We start from the raw sequence: 18,860 nt of genomic DNA on the forward strand, positions 1-18,860 counted from the left end.
GGGAAAAATAGCAAATTATAGGGTTTTTTGCACCAAAAAGCATCTTCTCAGCTCGAGTGCTCTGGGCCACAAGAATTTTCAGGGTGCTGATAAACCCCCCCAGGTTTAGCACATGAATCCCTCCCAGCAGCTACCAGGTTGAAAACTTGATGAAATGGGGTTTTTTGGGGGGGGAAAGCAGCAAAATAAAGGAGCGACGGAGGGAGCGGCAGCGCAGGGCCGGGCAGACACTGCGACCTAGTGGTGCCACACATGGTTGTGCCAAGGAGAAACACCGCGGGGCGCCAACGGGGCTAAAAGGGTGCACAGGGGACACCGGGGACACCGGGGGACACCCCCACTATTCGGTCTATAAGGATAAGGCGGAGGCTGTGAGCTACCAGGTAACTTTTCTTTTTATTTCTTATAAAATATATTTCATATTGCTGCTGTAAAAATTACATTTCACATTTTTTATTCTTTGAACTTTTTTTTTTTTTCCCCCTCTTTTTCTTTGTTTTCTTAACAATAAAAATAATACTTGGAAGACAGCTGAGAAAAGCTCCAAGACGACAATATTCACGTGATCATCGGCCCCGCTCGGCCGGTGGCCCCATGGGGGCACGGCCACGGTGACAATGTCCCCAACCCCCCGGTGACAACTCAACGGGGCACCGAGTGACAACCAGGGGTCACCCTGAGCTAAACCGATTCGCTTTGCCTTTCGGGGTCCGGGCTGGAGAGGGAGGAGCGGTCCCTAATTAATGAGCGCCCAATTAAGAGGTTCCTATATACATACATGTACATGCGCCGGGGAGGATTTCGAGGTTGAGGCCAAAGTCTTTGTGAGATCAATGAGGCTCGAGTGTTGGGAGGAGAAGTCCAATGGTCGGGAGGTGGCTGGAAGTGAGTTAAAAAGGAAGAGGAAAGGGAAATAATAGGGGGAAAAATATGTATATGTATATATATATATATATAAAAATATATCTCCAGCATGAAGCAACCTGATAGACACGGAGGAAGCCGTGCTGCTGGTTCTGCAACAACAGGAGGGGGGTTTTCTTCTTTCAAGCGTAAAATTGCTGAAATGGGCCCAAAGTAGGAGGAGAAAAGAAAAGAACAGGCCCTGAATCGATTTGTTCATTGAAAAAATAGAGATAAAGGAAAAGGGGAAAAAAGAGGAAAAGGGAAAAAGGAAAGGAGAAGGAAGGAAAAGGGGAAAAAAGAGGAAAAGGGAAAAAGGAAAGGAGAAGGAAGGAAAAGGGGAAAAAAGAGGAAAAGGGAAAAAGGAAAGGAGAAGGAAGGAAAAGGGGAAAAAAGAGGAAAAGGGAAAAAGGAAAGGAGAAGGAAGGAAAAGGGGAAAAAAGAGGAAGAGAGGAGGAAGAGAGGAGGAAGAGAGGAGGAAGAGAGGAGGAAGAGAGGAGGAAGAGAGGAGGAAGAGAGGAGGAAGAGAGGAGGAAGAGAGGAGGAAGAGAGGAGGAAGAGAGGAGGAAGAGAGGAGGAAGAGAGGAGGAAGAGAGGAGGAAGAGAGGAGGAAGAGAGGAGGAAGAGAGGAGGAAGAGAGGAGGAAGAGAGGAGGAAGAGAGGAGGAAGGAAAGGGGGGAAGAGAAAAGCCCAAGCAAAGCACACCACATTACAGAGCCACGAGCACAAGGCCAATTTTGTCCGGCCACGTCCGTACCACAAAACCCCTCAGAAAAGCAGCTTTATGCACCTCCCGCCCCCCCTGAGCCCCAGTGAAACACCGCTGGTATCAGATATTCCTACACCGCTTGTTCTAAAGCCATTAACACCCTTTTACATATATAATAAAAGCAGAAAGTTCTTTTCGCTTTACTTTTTGGCCACGTGAGCTCCCGCCAGTGACAAACCTGATCTGTGCTGGGGGTGCCTGACGCTTCACCCCCATTTTGGGGGCGCCCAAAATGAACCCCAATGGCTTCGTTTGACGTTTCCTGAGTGATTTTGCTGGGAGCCGAGTCGTGTCCCACCAGCGCCCGGCGCCGTTTTGGGGCAAAAAGGGCATCAAAAGCAATAAGTTCCATCTCCGGCCCTGCCTGGGGTTGAGTCATGGGGAGAAAGGCACAAGGATTGAGGAAAAGAGTAAATTAACCCTTATTCTTTTTGCCTTCCACGCTTCGAGCACCGTTTTTAATAAATATTTGGAAAATTAAGATGTAGCTGTGTAGGATCTGCCGAAGCACCGGCTCATTTCTGGAAAGCACCGGCAACTCCGGCATTGCCGAAAAATGGGATCGCAGGGGGATAAATGAGCCGAGCTCTGTAACGTGATGCAGGTCGGACGCTGCAGCAGCAAAAACACGGGGGTTTTTAACCATTTTTTTTAAAAAATGACCTATTTTTGAGTAGTGCAACAACCCCACCACGCGATGAATTGTCACCAGCGCTTTGCAACGTCGTTCTCGCCACAAAACGCTCAAGTTGGGAACCCGCAAAGAGTCTCCAAGGGGAAAAGGCTCTTCCCAACATTTTGCTCCTAAAACGGGGATGGGAGGATGGATCTCCAGGAGATAAACCTCTTTTGTTTCCCCTGAATTTGAGCCATCCGGGGATATCACACACGGTGCTTTTTTCTTACTTTCTAGTAGCCTAATTTTTGCATCCATCACTTGGATACCGGAGCAAACAGATTGCGGGATGATATATACATACAAAATTACAAACAAACGACATAAAATTATACTCAAATGCGTGGACAAGCACCAGTAATACAGATGAATGTCTCTCAACCTGCTTCGCCCAACCCCTTTGACAATGGGAGCGATATGGGACTCTCCCAACCACCCAATTTGCTTTTAGGAGGGAAGGTGAGTCCTTATAAAACACCCCGGGCGCAGGGATCGCTTTGGGCTCGGCGGCTGTGATTATACGGACTATGATTATCGAAAACGCAGCAAAAAGGAGTAAAAAACACGATCCAAACTGGCGAGAAAAGGCGACGGGGCAACGCGGTACATCGCGACATCACAAGCGATGCTGGTGTAGGTGCGATAGTCACGATAGTGAAACCACGAGCAATTGGGGTCGGGTAAAGTATTTTAAAGGATGGAAGGTCAGAAAACTGATTCCCACCCAGCGTGATGGGATTTCAAAGCAAATTTGAAGTGTTTTGCTGAATTGTGGCCACGCGGTGATGAGAAAGGAAAGCCAGTCCCAGCCCTCCCAGCTGCTTGTATGGGTGGAATCATTACATTGAAAGATAAAATTGCTCAATCTGGTTTTGAAAGACACAGCGAGGGCCACAATGTAGCTTTTCATGGAGCTAAACCAACTTATGAAGCCTAAAATGAGAAGAACACCGAGTTTTGCCTTATTTCTCAGAGCTTTCCTGATTAATATGTTTTGGGTGGTTTTTTCCCCCCTCCAAAAATGAAGCGCTGGAACCAACCGGAGACACGCGCAGGTTGGAGCTACCGGTGGGACACAACACGAGCAAAAGCTTCAACCACACAGGGAGAGAAACATCCTGCTCCTGCCCCAAAAACGCTGCTCCTGCCTTGCTTGCAGCAACCCAAGAGCATTTTCTATAAGCTATGATCATTACCGACCCCCTCTCTTAAAGGTCATGATAGATTTGCACTTTTTAGGTAGTCAAAGGACACGAGAAGCGGCCTCAACGCTGCGACAGTTCGGGACATTATTAGGGCTGATCTGGGAAATGCAGGAAGCTCTTTGGTCCCCAGATCACCCAAAATCTCCCCCAAACCCTGAGGAACCGACTTCCCTCCCAGCCCAAAACTTATACCATACAAAGGGAAATATTCTTCAGGTTAAAAAAAAAAGTTGGAAAAAGGATTTTCTTAAAAAAAAAAAAAAGAGCAAACCCAGCAGATGTACAATATACAGAAGGAGGAATTTACACGCAGCTCTGGAGGCGTCTTCTGGGGTGACAGGAGGTACCTCCAAGGTCCCTGGTTGCAGCACTGAGGGACTCGGGTGTCCCCGGGGGGAGCGGGGAGGGACGTGGCACCGCGGTGCCGCTCAGTCCAGGAATCGCTGGCAGGCTTTTTTCCACCGGCAGGCCGTGCACCACTGGTCCCGGTGCTCGATGCCATAAACCTTACGGCACTTTTTGGCTTCGCCACGGACTTTTCTGCAAAAAGGGAAAAAAATCATGTTTACCCACTCGTTGGGGAATTTTGGTTGTGTATCTAAGGGTAGTGATGTGTGAGCTTTGCTCTGCTGAGTCTCAGCGGAGATCACAGAATCCCAGAATGTCAGGGGTTGAAGGGCCCTGGAAAGCTCATCCAGTGCAATCCCCCCATGGAGCAGGAACACCCAGATGAGGTTACACAGGAAGGTGTCCAGGCGGGTTGGAATGTCTGCACAGAAGGAGACTCCACAACCCCCCTGGGCAGCCTGGGCCAGGCTCTGCCACCCTCACCCCAACAAGTTGCTTCTCAATTTTCAGTGGAACCTCCTGTGTTCCAGTTTGCACCCACTGCCCCTTGTCCTGTCACTGGTTGTCACCAGAAGAGCCTGGCTCCATCCTCCTGACACTCCCCCTTTCCATCTTGATCCCCATGAATGAGTCCCCCCTCAGTGTCCTCTTGTCCAGCTCCAGAGCCCCAGCTCCCTCAGCCTTTCCTCCCACGGGAGATGCTCCACTCCCTTCAGCATCTTGGTGGCTGCGCTGGACTCTCTCCAGCAGTTCCCTGTCCTGCTGGAACTGAGGGGCCACAGCTGGACACAAGATTCCAGGTGTGGTCTCCCCAGGGCAGAGCAGAGGGCCAGGAGAACCTCTCTGACCTACTGACCACCCCCTTCTAACCCACCCCAGGTCCCATTGGCTTCCTGGCCACAAGGGCCCAGTGCTGGCTCATGGTCACCCTGCTGTCCCCAGGACCCCCAGGTCCCTTTCCCCTACACTGCTCTCCAACAGGTCATTCCCAACTTACACTGGAACCTGGGGTTGTTCCTGCCCAGATTCAAGACTCTACACTTGCCCTTGTTCTATTTCATTAAATTTTTCCCGCCCAGCTCTCCAGCCTGTCCAGGTCTCTGATGGCAGCACAGCTTCCAGTGTCACCACTCCTCCCAGCTTGGTGTCACCAGCAAACTTGCTGACAGTCACTCTAGTCCGTCATCCAAGTCACTGATGTCATTGAACAGTCCTGGAGATGTGGGAGGGTCCTCCCGCTTTTTCCTGACCTCTACTCCCCACCCTTCTGCCGGTGGGACCCTCACCTGGTGCCGATGGACACCCTGGGTGGCGAGGCGACGATCAGGTGGGACTTGAGCATCGGCGTCGCTGGTTGGGGTTCGCTGAAGCTGAGCGACCGGCTCCGCACCTGCGGGGAATCGGGTGTCAAAAGGCAGGGGGGACAACGCAGTCCCCATCCCGTGTGCCCCTGCATGCTCTGATGGGACGGTGGGAGATGCAGGTGCCTCCAACTCATAAATGCAGATGTTTAAAGCGAGGAGAAATGAGGTCCCCATAGCTCTCAACCCCACACTTCAAAAGGATGAAGGGGAAACGCAGGCAGGACTCACCGGCGACAGGGACGGGAGAGTCGAGGTCGCAGTGGCCCAGCTGATGCTGGTGAAGATGTGCGGGGACACTGGAATTTGGATCGAGGGCAATGCCTGTAGGGAAAAGAGGGGTCAGCATTAGCCCCAGGCCCCCCCTGTTCCCATGCTCTGCCCCACGGGCATTCACATCCCCAAAAAGACCAGTCTGGAGTACCCACAAACTGGGAACACTGGGGACGGGATGGAAATCCCTGTGCAAACTCTTCTCCAGCACCGGATCCGACACACGCGCCGTGTCACCCTTTGGCAGGGCACAGCAGCTTCGTCACTCCCACAACTGCTTTTGGTTGTAATACCAAACCATGTGCCACATCCTCATCTATACATATAGACTTTTCACACTTCTTTAGGTGGGCTTTCTACTTTTAGATGATGCCGCATCCGCTCCCTGGGATGGAAATGGATATAGGTGCAGCTTATGGATCTATACAGCCTATCCCTGTGCCAGCTGGCAGCTCCCCAACAACGCTCGGCTCCCAAGCAGGGACACCGAGGCAGGGTGACCCTGCAGCCACCGCACCGGGTTCCCAAATTTCCTGTGCCTCAAAAGCCCATGTCCTGGTGCGTGCAGCTGAGACGTGCAGGATCCGGCGCGGCTGCATTCCAGCCCTCCATGTTATCTGCCGGCAGGAGGGCGTGTTGCATACCAGCACCAGGTAATTGCAGGGGAGCGGAGACAGGCAGCTCCCCCCAGCCTGGGAACTGTGGCAGAAGCACATTAACCAGGTGTTAACGAAGCCGGTTGCTCAGCCAGACAGTGCTACACCAAAGCCTCTCCGTGCTGCGGAGGTGGCAACGAGACATCCCTGCTGCCACGGGGATGTGTAGCAAACCAGAGCATGACCTCCCCTTTGGCAAGATTTTGGGAGGTGACACAGCCCCAGGAGATGCCACCAGCTCACCTGGTAGGCGTGATCAGCCTGGATGTGCCAGAAGGAGCCGGGGGCAGACTGGCTGAGGGCGCTGCCGGCCAGCGCGGGCTCCAGCGCCGGCTGCTCCACCAGCAGCGCCTCCGGCTTCACCAGCGCCGGCTGGATGATGATGGGGGCGGACGCAGACGTGGGGCTGGTGGCAGCGGTGGCCTCCGGCGCCGGCTCTTCCTTCACCTGCACTTCGGTGTAGTAGAAATCCTCCTCCCGCTTCCGCTGGTCAGAGTCTGCACCATCCCTGCCAGGGGGGGGAAATAAAAAAGGGTCAGAGGTGAAAAAGCAGCCCTGTTTCCATCACCGGGAAGGTGAGCAACCCCCAGCTCCACCAGGAGGGAGCAATCTCGCCTTGCTGGGCAGAGCAGCTCGGCTCCAGGCACCAAAACATCACATTTGCTGCAATCAGCACAGCCGCATCGCGCTTCCAAGGAAGATCAATACCCCTTCCAGGGCCTTTAGAAACACTGACACATCGACCGGGAGCCACTGAAAATCCCCTGCTCATTTCTAATTGAGTTCATCCAGCACAGCTGCGAACGAAGCCCCGCGGTTCACCCAGCTGGAAAGCAGCCCCTGAAGTCTTTAATTATTTTTCCAGTGTGTTTAGCCGGCACTGGATGGCAGTCCGGCACTGGATGGCAGTCCGGCACTGCCCGCTGCACCGCGGCCCTTCTGTCTTGCCCAGAGCGGGTGCCTGTGCCAGCCCTGACGGCCACCACCGCACAGGCACAGCTTTGAGGCTGCCAGCCCTCATGAAATCCAGCCGGGACGATGCTTTTCAGCCTCTGCCCAGCAGCCCAGGGCTCATGTGTAACCTGACCCCCCCGCCTGGTGCAAAAGGGACACCCGAGCTGGGCAGTCCCCAAGCCCAGACAGGGCTCCCGGAAAGCTCCGGGCTCCCTGAAGGTGGGGACAACAAATACAACAGCGGCTTTGGTGACACCCGACTGTTTGGCTGAGAACTGCCAAGCTCAGTGCACCAGGGAATGATGAATTACTCAGTCTGGTTTTGAAAGACACAGTGAGAGCCACAACATAGCTTTTGACAGGGCTAAGCCAACTTACGAAGCCTAAAATGAGAAGGAACACCGAGTTTTGCCTTCATTCTCAGAGCTTTCCTGATTAATATGTTTTGGGTGTTTTTTTCCCCCCTCCAAAAATGAAGCGCTGGAACCAACCGGAGACACGCGCAGGTTGGAGCTACCGGTGGGACACAACACGAGCAAAAGCTTCAACCACACAGGGAGAGAAACCTCCTGCTCCTTCCCCAAAAGCACTCCTGCCTTGCTTGCAGCAACCCAAGAGCATTTTCTATAAGCTATAATCATTATTGACCCTCTCTCTTAAAGGTCACGACAGATTTGCACTTTTTAGGTAGTCAAAGGACACGAGAAGTAGCGTCAACGCTGCAATGGTTTGGGAGACTTTTAGGGCTGATCTGGGAAATGCAGGAAGCTCTTTGGTCCCCAGATCACCCAAAATCTCCCCCAAACCCTGAGGAACCGACTTCCCTCCCAGCCCCAAACTTTTACCATACAACGGGAAATATTCTTCAGGTTAAAAAGGTGGCAGGGTGCGCGGCTTCAGCGCCGAGCGGGGATCAAGGAGGCGAAACCTTCGTCTTACCCAAGGTGCTGGGTCTTGACGTGTCGTTTGATGCCAACGATGGAGCGCAGGACCTTGCCACAGCTCGGCCACAGGCACTTGTACATCACCTTCACTGAATTCTGGCAAAGAGACAACACGTGTCTCCCCCTGCCCAGCACCAGCGTCCCCTCCGTGGGACAACGGCTCAGCCAGAGCCACCCCACCGGTGCCAGGACCCCCCACCACAGCAGCAGTACCTTTCTCTTGCGCGGAGCGGGTTCATCAAGGAGAAAGGGGTCTGAGTCGGTCTCGAAGCCGTCGTCTGCCTGGGGGGAGCTCAGGGCCTCGCTGGAGTATTTGGGGCTGCCGGCGGGGTGGGGGGGCGAAGGGGTAGAGATGCCGCTGCCCCCGCTCCAGTGCCCGCTGGTGGTGCTGCTGCCGCTGTCCGAGACGTCGCCGCTCTCCTTCCAGGGATCGCACGGCGCCCGTGTGGCTGCGGGGAGGGGACACGTGTTGCCACGCTCAGCTGGGGGCCACCTGAACCCCCCCAAGGGCACAGGGCAGCCCTGAGGCTGGGTAACTCTCAACAACAGTTTCCCTCTATTTATTTTTTTGTGAAAACTTGGCGAGGTGAAGCCTTCACACCTTGCTCGGTGCGAACTCCCAGTTATTGGGAGTTTATCCATTTTTTTAGCCCCCTCCCCATTCTGCTTGGCACCAGTGCAACCCTGCGGGCACAGCCAGCACACGGCGAGCAGCCAGCGCCAGGGCATGCACATTTCCCACGGCTCCGGCCGGTTATTTTTATCCCTCCGGCTGCATTTGACTCCCGGGGAATGAAACCGTCTCTAAAAAAAGGAGTGACCGGACGGTGCTCCCTGGTCTGGGACTCCTGCGCGGGGCTCCCCGGCCCCATGGGATGGCTGCGGTGAGCAGGGTTACCCCACCACGCTGCCAGGGCTGTCCCGGTTCGCTCAGCACCCATGGGTGCCACCGTGACACTGGTGCCGGTCCCCGGCCACCTCCAGCCCAACACAGTCCTGGCAGCTATTCGGTACCTCTGCAGCGAGCAAGAGCCCCAGCACTGAGATCCAAAGGGCACAGTGCACTTCTCCACATCTGCTTTTGTTTCAGATGTTGCTTTTTTTTGAGTAAATGAATATTTTAAACGCGCACTCACGGGGGATGCTGCTCTCGCCGGTGGGAGGGCTCTGCACCACGGGGCTGCAGGAGAGGCTCGTCAGCACCATGGCTGCCACCATCTCGTCCATGTCCACAGCGGCGTCAGCTTTCCTGCACCGTGAGGGAGAGATCATAGAATCACACAGAATCCCAGAATGTCAGGGGTTGGAAGGGCCCTGGAAAGCTCATCCAGTGCAATCCCCCCATGGAGCAGGAACACCCAGATGAGGTTACACAGGAAGGTGTCCAGGCGGGTTGGAATGTCTGCAGAGAAGGAGACTCCACAACCTCCATGGGCAGCCTGGGCCAGGCTCTGCCACCCTCACCCCAAACAAGTTGCTTCTCAGATTTCAGTGGAACCTCCTGTGTTCCAGTTTGCACCCATTGCCCCTTGTCCTGTCCCTGGTTGTCACCCAGAAGAGCCTGGCTCCATCCTCCTGACACTCCCCCTTTCCATATTGATCCCCATGAATGAGTCACCCCTCAGTCTCCTCTTGTCCAGCTCCAGAGCCCCAGCTCCCTCAGCCTTTCCTCCCACGGGAGATGCTCCACTCCCTTCAGCATCTTGGGGGCTGCGCTGGACTCTCTCCAGCAGTTCCCTGTCCTGCTGGAACTGAGGGGCCACAACTGGACACAAGATTCCAGGTGTGGTCTCCCCAGGGCAGAGCAGAGGGGCAGGAGAACTTCTCTTGACAAGTGGAGGAAAAAGCAGAGAAACAGCGCAGGCACAACCCGGGGAGTCACCGGGTACCCAACGGGCAGCACAGCCGTGCAGGTTCCCCCTTGCCTCCTCCTTCCATAAACTTAAGTCACTGGGAAGGATGTTTTCTACCCACGTGGAGGAAAAACAAATTAAAAATCCCCTTAATCCTAAATCAAACCATCCTCCGGATAATCCCGCGCTGGGGAGATGGATCTATTCCCAGCATCGCTGTTCTGTCAGTGTAAAATGAAGCGCGAGCACCAGCAAAGCTGCCAAGAATCCCCCTCCCGCCAGAGATATCACCAGACAAAGGCACAAACCTCTTGGGCACGTCGATATTGCTGGATACGGATCTCTGCAGCGCCTCGGAGGGGCCGGGACTGCCGGCCGTGGGCAGGGCAGGGGGCTGCACGTCCTGCACCCTCCAGCACGGCTGCAAACCCTGATCTGGCAGGGGCACCTTCGCCTTGTCACTCAGCAGGTTGTGCTGCTCCACCAGGCCAGGACACTCCTGCCCGTTGTAGGTGACGAGGACCTGAAAACGGCACAAGGAGCGGTTTGTCGGTGCTACCGAGGATCCCGCCTCCTCCTCCTCCTGCAGCAAAGGGGGACGCGGAGGGTGTTGGGACAAAGGGACCTCAGACTGCTGTCACAGCAGATCAGAGGGACACCAGGGTCCATCCCAGCCCTACCGCCCAGAGATCTGCTCTTCCCAGGCACAAATTCTCCAGCAAACCCAAACTGAAGGATTTCCTGAGCCGGTATCAGCCGCATCTCTAAATGTTGCGACTTTGGGTGGACTTTTTTCCAATGAATTTGTCTGCTTTGGTTTTGTTCTCATACCATCCCACAATTATTACACACCCTGGTAAAGTACGTCAATAAAAAGATTAAAAGCCAGAAGGGGATGAGAGAATGGAGGTTTCCTGGGCAAAGTGATCCTGAATTCACACCTTGGCTCCTCCAGGCAGGAGAAGATGAGCAAACCTCACCTCCTCCTTCCCACAGCCTCAAACTCCTTCTGACGGGCAGGTTTCCACCACTGCCACCCATGAGCCTATTTTTGTTGATGGAAATGCATCTGTGTCAAAAGACGCTACATGTGTCCTTGGCTATTTATAGGAACAGAAACATCTCTTTATGGAAACGCCGTGGGATGGACACACGCACACACCCCCCGATGGGGGACGAGGTTGTGAGACCATCTCAGGTGGGACCTCAGGCAGATACGAGGTGGAAAAAGGCACCCACGGTGGGACCATTGTAAAGGGGACTGGCTCATGGATCAGGACACAGAAAATCCTGATCCTGCTTTCCTGGGGGCATGAGGAGCCAACATCTCCACTATTTTTATGCCATTCCCAGCAGCAAAGCAAGTAAAATAGGCACACGTAGGAGAAAACAACCCTCACTGTCCTGTGCTTGAGAAACACGGGACAGGAGGAGCCAGAAAACCAAACAGAGACCTTATTACACTCAGTTTTACGAGCTCTGCAGGTAGCAGCCAAGAAACGGGCCCTTGGACAGCACTGTTTGGCCACACGTTGATGGGTGGGATGGAGAATAAGTGCTGTTCCCTGCGCTATGCAGTACTCCGGCCAAGGCACAGCCCTCCTGAGCATCAGGAGCTCGGGGAACAAGAAATGGCTTGTCCAGCAGGACTAGATGTCTTCTCTGGACAAGCCATCAGACCTCAACTACTCCCTAAGAGCTTCTTCACCACATACATCTGCACCATCGACCCTCAACCCTGCAGCAAAAAGCTGCGGCACACTGAGCCCTGAGCCACGAGGCTCATGGTCATCGTGGCTGAACTGGGGGGGTTCCCTCAGCTGGAAACATGGGTTATGGGGAGACAGGACAAGTTCATGGAAGAGAAGTCTACTGAGAGCCGCTAAATGTATAGAAACCACCTCCCTTAGCTGGAGAACACTGGAGGGAAGTGTCAGGTCTTCTCCAGTCACCCATTTGTGGCCAGGATTGGAGACATCTCCTCGGGAAGATGTATCTCCACTTGAGCTGGTTTGGTCTAAACCCATCAGGCATGGTCGGGTCCAAGTGCATGAATACTGACACCCATTAACGGCTCTCAGTAATTACAGATTCTGTGATTGCCACCACACAGAATCACAGAACGTCAGGGGTTGGAAGGGCCCTGGAAAGCTCATCCAGTGCAATCCCCCCATGGAGCAGGAACACCCAGATGAGGTTACACAGGAAGGTGTCCAGGCGGGTTGGAATGTCTGCACAGAAGGAGACTCCACAACCCCCCTGGGCAGCCTGGGCCAGGCTCTGCCACCCTCACCCCAACAAGTTGCTTCTCATATTCAAGTGGAACCTTCTGTGTTCCAGTTTGAACCCATTGCCCCTTGTCCTATCACTGGTTGTCACCAGAAGAGCCTGGCTCCATCCTCCTGACACTCCCCCTTTCCATATTGATCCCCAGGAATGAGTCCCCCCTCAGTGTCCTCTTGTCCAGCTCCAGAGCCCCAGCTCCCTCAGCCTTTCCTCCCACGGGAGATGCTCCACTCCCTTCAGCATCTTGGTGGCTGCGCTGGACTCTCTCCAGCAGTTCCCTGTCCTGCTGGAACTGAGGGGCCACAACTGGACACAAGATTCCAGGTGTGGTCTCCCCAGGGCACAGCAGAGGGGCAGGAGAACCTCTCTGACCTACTGACCACCCCCTTCTAACCCACCCCAGGTACCATTGGCTTCCTGGCCACAAGGGCCCAGTGCTGGCTCATGCTCACCCTGCTGTCCCCAGGACCCCCAGGTCCCTTTCCCCTACACTGCTCTCCAACAGGTCATTCTCCAACTATACTTACACCTTACATCAGTAGAGCCCACGGAGTTTTATTCCCCCCCCAGAACCACCCACCAGAGCACATCCCACCAACCAAGGACACCGAGAACCTCCTCACGTACCTGCTGCCCAGCGTGGAGCTGCTGGCAGCCGGGGCTGGGGAACCGGGGTGCGGGGCCGCTCTCCTCCCCCGGCAGCGCGCAGGATCCATCGTCTCGTGGTGCAGACACCCGGCCGAGGTCGCCGGTGGGCAAGCCGGGGATCTGGGTGGCCACCAGCACCCCCTCGGCCAAGGCGGCGGGGGCAGAGACGCGGGTGCCGAGCAGGGAGCGCTTCCCCAGCCGCCTGGACAGCACGCTCGCCATCTCGGACACGCTGCGGAACAGAAACATCATCAAGTCCAACAGTTCACCTAACAAACTGGTATCAAAGTTTGTTTCCAATTCCTCCCAAATCTCTTTTGTTTTCCACTCCAACTTCTGCCATGAGTAACTTCCAGTGTGAAACTATTAACTTCTCTTTTCACTGAAAGGCTCTTTTTCCCCAATAATTTTCCATCTTTTGTTAGGAAGACTGAAGAGCTGATGCTGGAAGTGAGAACGCTTATTCTTCTTAAATTATTAGCAGGAAAATTATTTCATCAATGGTATGAAGCAAGGTGCGATAAAAGGATTTAAGTTAGCTATTCAATAAGAGATTTAGGCATCCTCAGGGAAGACTGGGAGACGTAGCTTTAATTCACAGCAACAACATAAAAACCTTCATTCACCTGCTGCCTCATCGCACTAATTCCTAATAAAGGCATTTGATTGGATCTGATTAACACCTTGAGAAAATACTGAGGTGTACAGTCAGATCATCACAAGCAATCACCCAGCAACTAGACTGCATTAATCTCCAGTGCGGGACCGTGACGTTCAACCCGTGTCCTCCCCCCACGGCCACCCTGGGAGCCAAGACAGCAGCTCCCAGACACTGAGACCCTTGGGGACATGGGGACAGTAGTGAGCCCGAGCTCCCCAAACCCTGCAGCTCTTGCATTTTACGGTCATTTCTAAATCCCTCTGGGATAAAACAGAGAAGAGCCAGCACAAAGGGAACCCCACAGATGCAGCCGGGACAGCCCTTGGAGCCCAAGTCCCCTCCCCAAGCTGCCACCGTGGCTCTTCACACCCGTCACATCGAGTCCCACGGTCGGCGCTTGGCAACCTTGACCTCCAGACTCGGCCAACCTGCAACTCCCCTGCGCACAGCCTGGTATGAAAACCCTGCGGTGGTGAAAGCCAGCACCCCTTCTCAGCCCTGCCCCGGTGCTCCCCGTTTCGGGACCTCTTGTGCTTTTGGGAGAGGTTCCTCCGAGCCCACAGCTCATGCCCGGCCCTCCTGGGGTCAGTGTGGCAACGAAACTGGAGCATCCCCATGCCCTGCTTTGTTAGAAAAGCAAAAAATTGGAGTATTTTTACCCTAAAGTGTTTCTATCTATTATATTTTTGCCACCCAAATAGCTCTCCTTTCCTCTGACATGAGTTTTCCTTGTGTTGGTGTAGCTCTGCTAGCAAAGCCGATCCTGGAGCAGCTTGCCTGCCTTGGTTTTGTCCATTTTATTGCTGTTTTAAAAGAAACAAGTGTTTTTATAGGTTTCCTTAAAAGCAAGGGACACCCAGGCATGGCAAAAGAGATAATATCCCATGGTTCCAGCAGCATGTGCTGTCCTCCTCTTTCCCACTGCAGGAGCACGGCAAGCGAGGATGCACATCGCAGCGAGGCCGAAGGCTGACGGGGTTTGGGAGGAGGGAGAGGTGCCCTGTGGTGCACCAAAAAAGCCACGTGCTGTCACACTGCCAACAAATCTGTCACCTCTGCCACCCTGCCTGGGCTTGTCAGCAAGTGTCACCCAGCAGGCTGGGGGTCACGGGTGTTGTTTGGGTGTTTGGGGCATAACTTGGGCCATGGAGTCCAAGTTCAAGGAGCTGCTGCTTGTGCAAGAGGGAGAGGATTAACCCTGAGCCACGGGGCACTTGCACCCATACCCTCCCCTCCTCACTGCAAGAGATGTTAAGTTCCCCATCACGAAGTGGCAGCATTTTAATGGCAAATCCAACACTTTTTTGCACATCTGATTTACACAGCGCTGTTTTGCACGCTATCTCAGACAAGAAAAGTTTCCTGAGGAAGGGAAGGTTAGCTCGCCGCTCCTCTCGACCTCCAGCTATCCCGGGAAGGGTTACTCCAAACCGCGTCCCGCTTCAAAGGACACTCAAGATTTACGAGCGGTTTTATGAATAACCGTGCGTGCTCCGCTTGCTTTGCCCTCCCCAAGTAGAAAATTAACAGCTATTTAGGAGTCATAAAGAATAGAGCAGGACTGGGTGCGAAATGGATAGAGGTGTGTGCCGGGGACAGCACCTCACGCCAGGGCCGCCCGTCCCGCAGCGCTCGGGGACTTCACCGCTGTCACTGCGATCAAAGGGGCCGTGGTGGTGACCGAGCAAGAGCCATTCCCCGTTCCCCTGCTCCTCTCCCATCTCGCCCTGCCCAAGGAACACGCCGGACTTTGTAGCGCCCGGGGATCACCGGGGGCATTCCAGATAATGTCGTTTTTTCTGCCGTACAACAGGTTTTCTGATGAACCCCAGCGAGCTGGTTAAGCAGTTCTGCTCCCAAACCTCCTGTACACCCGGACGGGACTGCAGGAATTAACCACCAGACCAGTGTTTCCTCCAGCATCACCTTAAACCCTTGCTCTCAGACACCCCGAGCACCGGGATTTGGGAACTACCCCTCTGAGGGCTCGAGGAGCCGATGTGGCGATGCTGGTGCTGCCACCGCATAGACGGTGGTGCCAAATATCCGCACGCCGGTTTCAATGCAGCGCCAGGTGCGGGGAGGGCAGCGCCGACGGTGGGAAGCTGCTTTTCATTTCCTTTGGGGTTTCGTTTCGCCTTCCCTTTCCTTCCCAGGGTGGGGAGCGGAGATAGGCACCATCACAACCAAGGGAAGGAAAACCCTCCAAAAGAGTCAGTTTTTGGAGCTTTCCAGCAGACCTTTGAATGCCAGATCCTGCTCAGCCCACAGCCAAGGGTGACAAGCCAAAATCCCTCACCCCACCATGCCCCCAAAACACAATGCGAAGAAGAGGAGCAAGAGCTGGGAGGGCGACAGCGGCGCAGGCGGAGCCGGGAGGCCACGCTGCCGCCGGAGCCCTCCCAGCTGTTCGCAATCACGCGCCGCAGGGGTCAGACCCGGCACAGATCCCAAATTATTTCTTGCTTCAATGCCGGGAGTGAATTTTAGACGGTGGGGTTTTTTTCTCCAGCTCTCGCCGGGGAAAAACATCAGCCCTTGTGCCTACCGGCGTCGCTGCCGCCGGCGGCTGAGCCAAGCGCGGGGGGAGGTTTGGGGTTTGGCAAACGAGGGACCCCTCGTTTAGCGAGCGGGGAAGGTCGGGGGGCACCGCGGCGCTCACCCTGGGGTTTGCCAGGAGAAAGGTAACTCCTGCACAATCCAGGGCCACCACCACAAACCCCCCGCCCAGATAATGAGCAGTTCCAGCGCACGCTGGGTTTTTCCCCTCTTTTTTTTAGGAATAAATGCTGGTAGGTTCCCTCAAATCCAGCCTAACTGCTGCCACACACCACCACGCAACCCGCACCACGACGTCCGCGCTGTAAGAGACCCTAAACACCGCAATGACCGATAATGAACCTCAGCTTTTCATCTTCTCTCCCAGCCTGTGGTTTCCAAAAAAGCTCCTTCTCAACCCAAAACGTCCCAAAGCGCTCTACAAACCCCACTCCAGCCCCACGCCTGTCAGCACACGTGACCGGGAAACAAGATATCTGCACGGAGCATTTTGCGAAGTTTGGGCGACAAGGATCTACCGACCCCGAGATGGAGCCAAACCCACCCATGACCTAACACGGCCAATAATACAAAACAGGCGCTTTCCCAAAGAGCTTCCCCCTCGTCCCGCCTCAGCGCTCGCGGCTTGGGTTATGCCCGCAGACGTGTCACCGCGGGGCTGCACCAAAAAGGGCTCCCTGACCCTCGCCCACGCCAGCGCTCGCTGGAGAAAAACGCTTTTGGAAGATGCCCGCCCGCCTAAAGACGCATTTTCCGGCGCGGGCGGGAGCGCCGGCGCAGCCAGAACAACGTCCCCGGGCACCCGCGGGCCGGTGCGCACCAGCGGCGAGGGCGGCCGGGAAGGAAAGGGCGGGAGTTTTGGTGCTTTCTGGGAGCGGTGCCAAGCGAGCGTGACTCGAAGCCGTCATTGGGGTACCGGGAGGAGCGCGCAGCAGGTGACAGGGCACGCACGGCACACGCGTGTGCAGGGCACGTGGGGAAGATGCGTGTGCCAGGGCCTGCAGCGCAGGGTGGCACTGGGCAGGGCACGTGTGTGCGGGGCGGGGGACACGCACGGGAGGGGACACACACACACATATATGCACAAATCGAGGGGCGGAGCATGCACCGGGGCAGAGGGGGGGCATGCACCGGGCACAGGCCCCGGTTGGGCGGGACATGCACGGGAAGGACGCGGGGGGGGAGCGAGAGTTGCAACGGAGGGAGTGCATGCAGCGGGCACGCCGGGGGTGTGGCACGCACCGGGGGGGTGTGTGCAACGGGGAACGGGTCCACCGGGCAAGAGGAGGGGCGTGCATAGGGGCGGGGGGTGCACCAGGCAAGGGGGGGGTGCACCAGGCAAGGGGGGGGGTGTGCACAGGGTTAGGGGTGCACCGGGCAAGGGGGACGTGCACAGGGTTTGGGGTGCATACACCAGGGAGGGGAGTGCATTGGAGGAGTGGGTGCACTGGACAAGGGGGGGGCGCACAGGGTTGGGGGGTGCACCGGGCAACGGGGGGGGGGGCGTGCACAGGGTTTGGGGTGCATACACCGGGCAAGGGCCATACAGCTGGGGGGGTACGCACCAGGTGGGGGGGCGTATACACTGGGCAAGGGCCATGCACCGGGGTGGGGGGGTCGTATACACGGAGCAATGGGCATGCACCAGGTAGGGGTGCACCGGGCAACGGGGCGGGGGGGCGTATATACCGGGCAAAGGCCATGCACCGGGGAGGGGGGGGGTCGTATACATTGAGCAATAGGCATGCACCGGGGTAGGGGTGCACCGGGCAAGGGGGGGGGGGGGTTCGTATACACCGAGCAAGGGGCATGCACCGGGTGGGGGGCGCACGGCCCGTGCAGAAGGGCGGGCCGCCAGCAGGCAGGCCCCGCTGGGGGAGCGGGTACGCGCGCCGGCGGACGGCAGAGAAAGCGGCTGGATAAGGGGGGTGCAGAGCCGGCTGCACCCCCAGAGGGTCGGGTTGTGGAGCGGGCCCGGCTCGGCGCTTACCTCCGGCGCGGCTCCCGCCTTCCCCCGCCCTCCTCCCCCGCCGACAGCTTGTTTTGAAATCCCCGTCCCCGCCGCCCGGCTCACGTACGCGGCGGCCCCGGGCTGGAACCCGCCGGGCGGGGCGGGGAGGAGCCGGGGCCGGGGGGGGGCGCGGCCGGGCCGGGCGGGAACCGCTCCCGCGCGCGCGGGTTTTTTATTTTTATTCTATTTTGGCTTTTTTTCCACCCCCCCCTTTTTGTTTAATTACTCCCCCCATGGAGGAAGCGCTGCCCTACTTGGGGGGCACCGCCGCCCCGCTACTCACAGCGTCCGGGTAGCCCCGCTCCGCTCTCCGCCGCCGGCCGGGTTAAAGCTCCCGGGGCCGGGCTGGTGTAAACAACCTCCCCACATGCTCGGCCCCTTCCTCCGCATTGGCTCCGCCGCTCCCTTTAAATGCACGCCCCCGCCAGCCCGGCCCGGGGGATCCCGCCGCTCCCCGCGGGGGGAAGGAGGGCGGGGGAAGCGCTCCGGTTCTTTGCGGTTCGTTCCCGGTGCTTCCCCTCCGAGCGGGCGGCGGCCCCGCCGCTCCCCCCGGGCTCCCCGCAGCCCCCCGGGGCTGCGCTGTTTACCCAAGCGCCAGGCGTGGCGGCTGGCGGCGCTCCCGCTGCTTCCTTCTTGCTTACTAAGCTGGATTGGCCTGAAAAGCGCTTTTTTTTTTTTAATTTTTAAAGTTTTGGCCATCGGGGCTTTTTTGCCTCCGCAGGGCCGGGGGTCCCCTCACTCCCCAGCACTGTC

The 18,860-nt window shown here is 56.3% G+C and overlaps 1 protein-coding gene across 3 annotated transcripts; it reads right to left on the reverse strand.

Moving 5' to 3' along the window:
- Positions 1–377: 377 nt before the first annotated feature.
- On the reverse strand, positions 378–18,497 carry ZNF395 (zinc finger protein 395; the record flags this gene model as incomplete). 3 transcript variants are annotated; one of them, XR_014183551.1, is made up of 11 exons in its annotated part: positions 378–879; positions 3,861–4,093; positions 5,188–5,291; positions 5,494–5,586; positions 6,435–6,699; positions 8,085–8,185; positions 8,303–8,538; positions 9,226–9,338; positions 10,251–10,465; positions 12,856–13,108; positions 18,391–18,497. XR_014183551.1 is itself a non-coding variant. In XM_082047853.1 (10 exons), 10 exons carry the CDS (start codon positions 18,495–18,497, stop codon positions 3,982–3,984), a joined length of 1,599 nt encoding a protein of 532 aa, XP_081903979.1. In that variant the 3' UTR covers positions 378–3,981. The 3 variants fall into 3 exon arrangements, 2 of the variants coding, with proteins under 2 accessions (XP_081903979.1, XP_081903980.1); XM_082047853.1 differs by having other exon boundaries at positions 378–4,093; XM_082047854.1 differs by lacking the exon at positions 18,391–18,497 and adding an exon at positions 18,087–18,195 and having other exon boundaries at positions 378–4,093.
- Between the last annotated feature and the right edge of the window lie 363 nt (positions 18,498–18,860).

The sequence above is a fragment of the Streptopelia decaocto genome (genome assembly GCF_964273445.1).
Source record: "Streptopelia decaocto genome assembly, chromosome: 3".
Lineage (NCBI taxonomy): Eukaryota > Metazoa > Chordata > Aves > Columbiformes > Columbidae > Streptopelia > Streptopelia decaocto.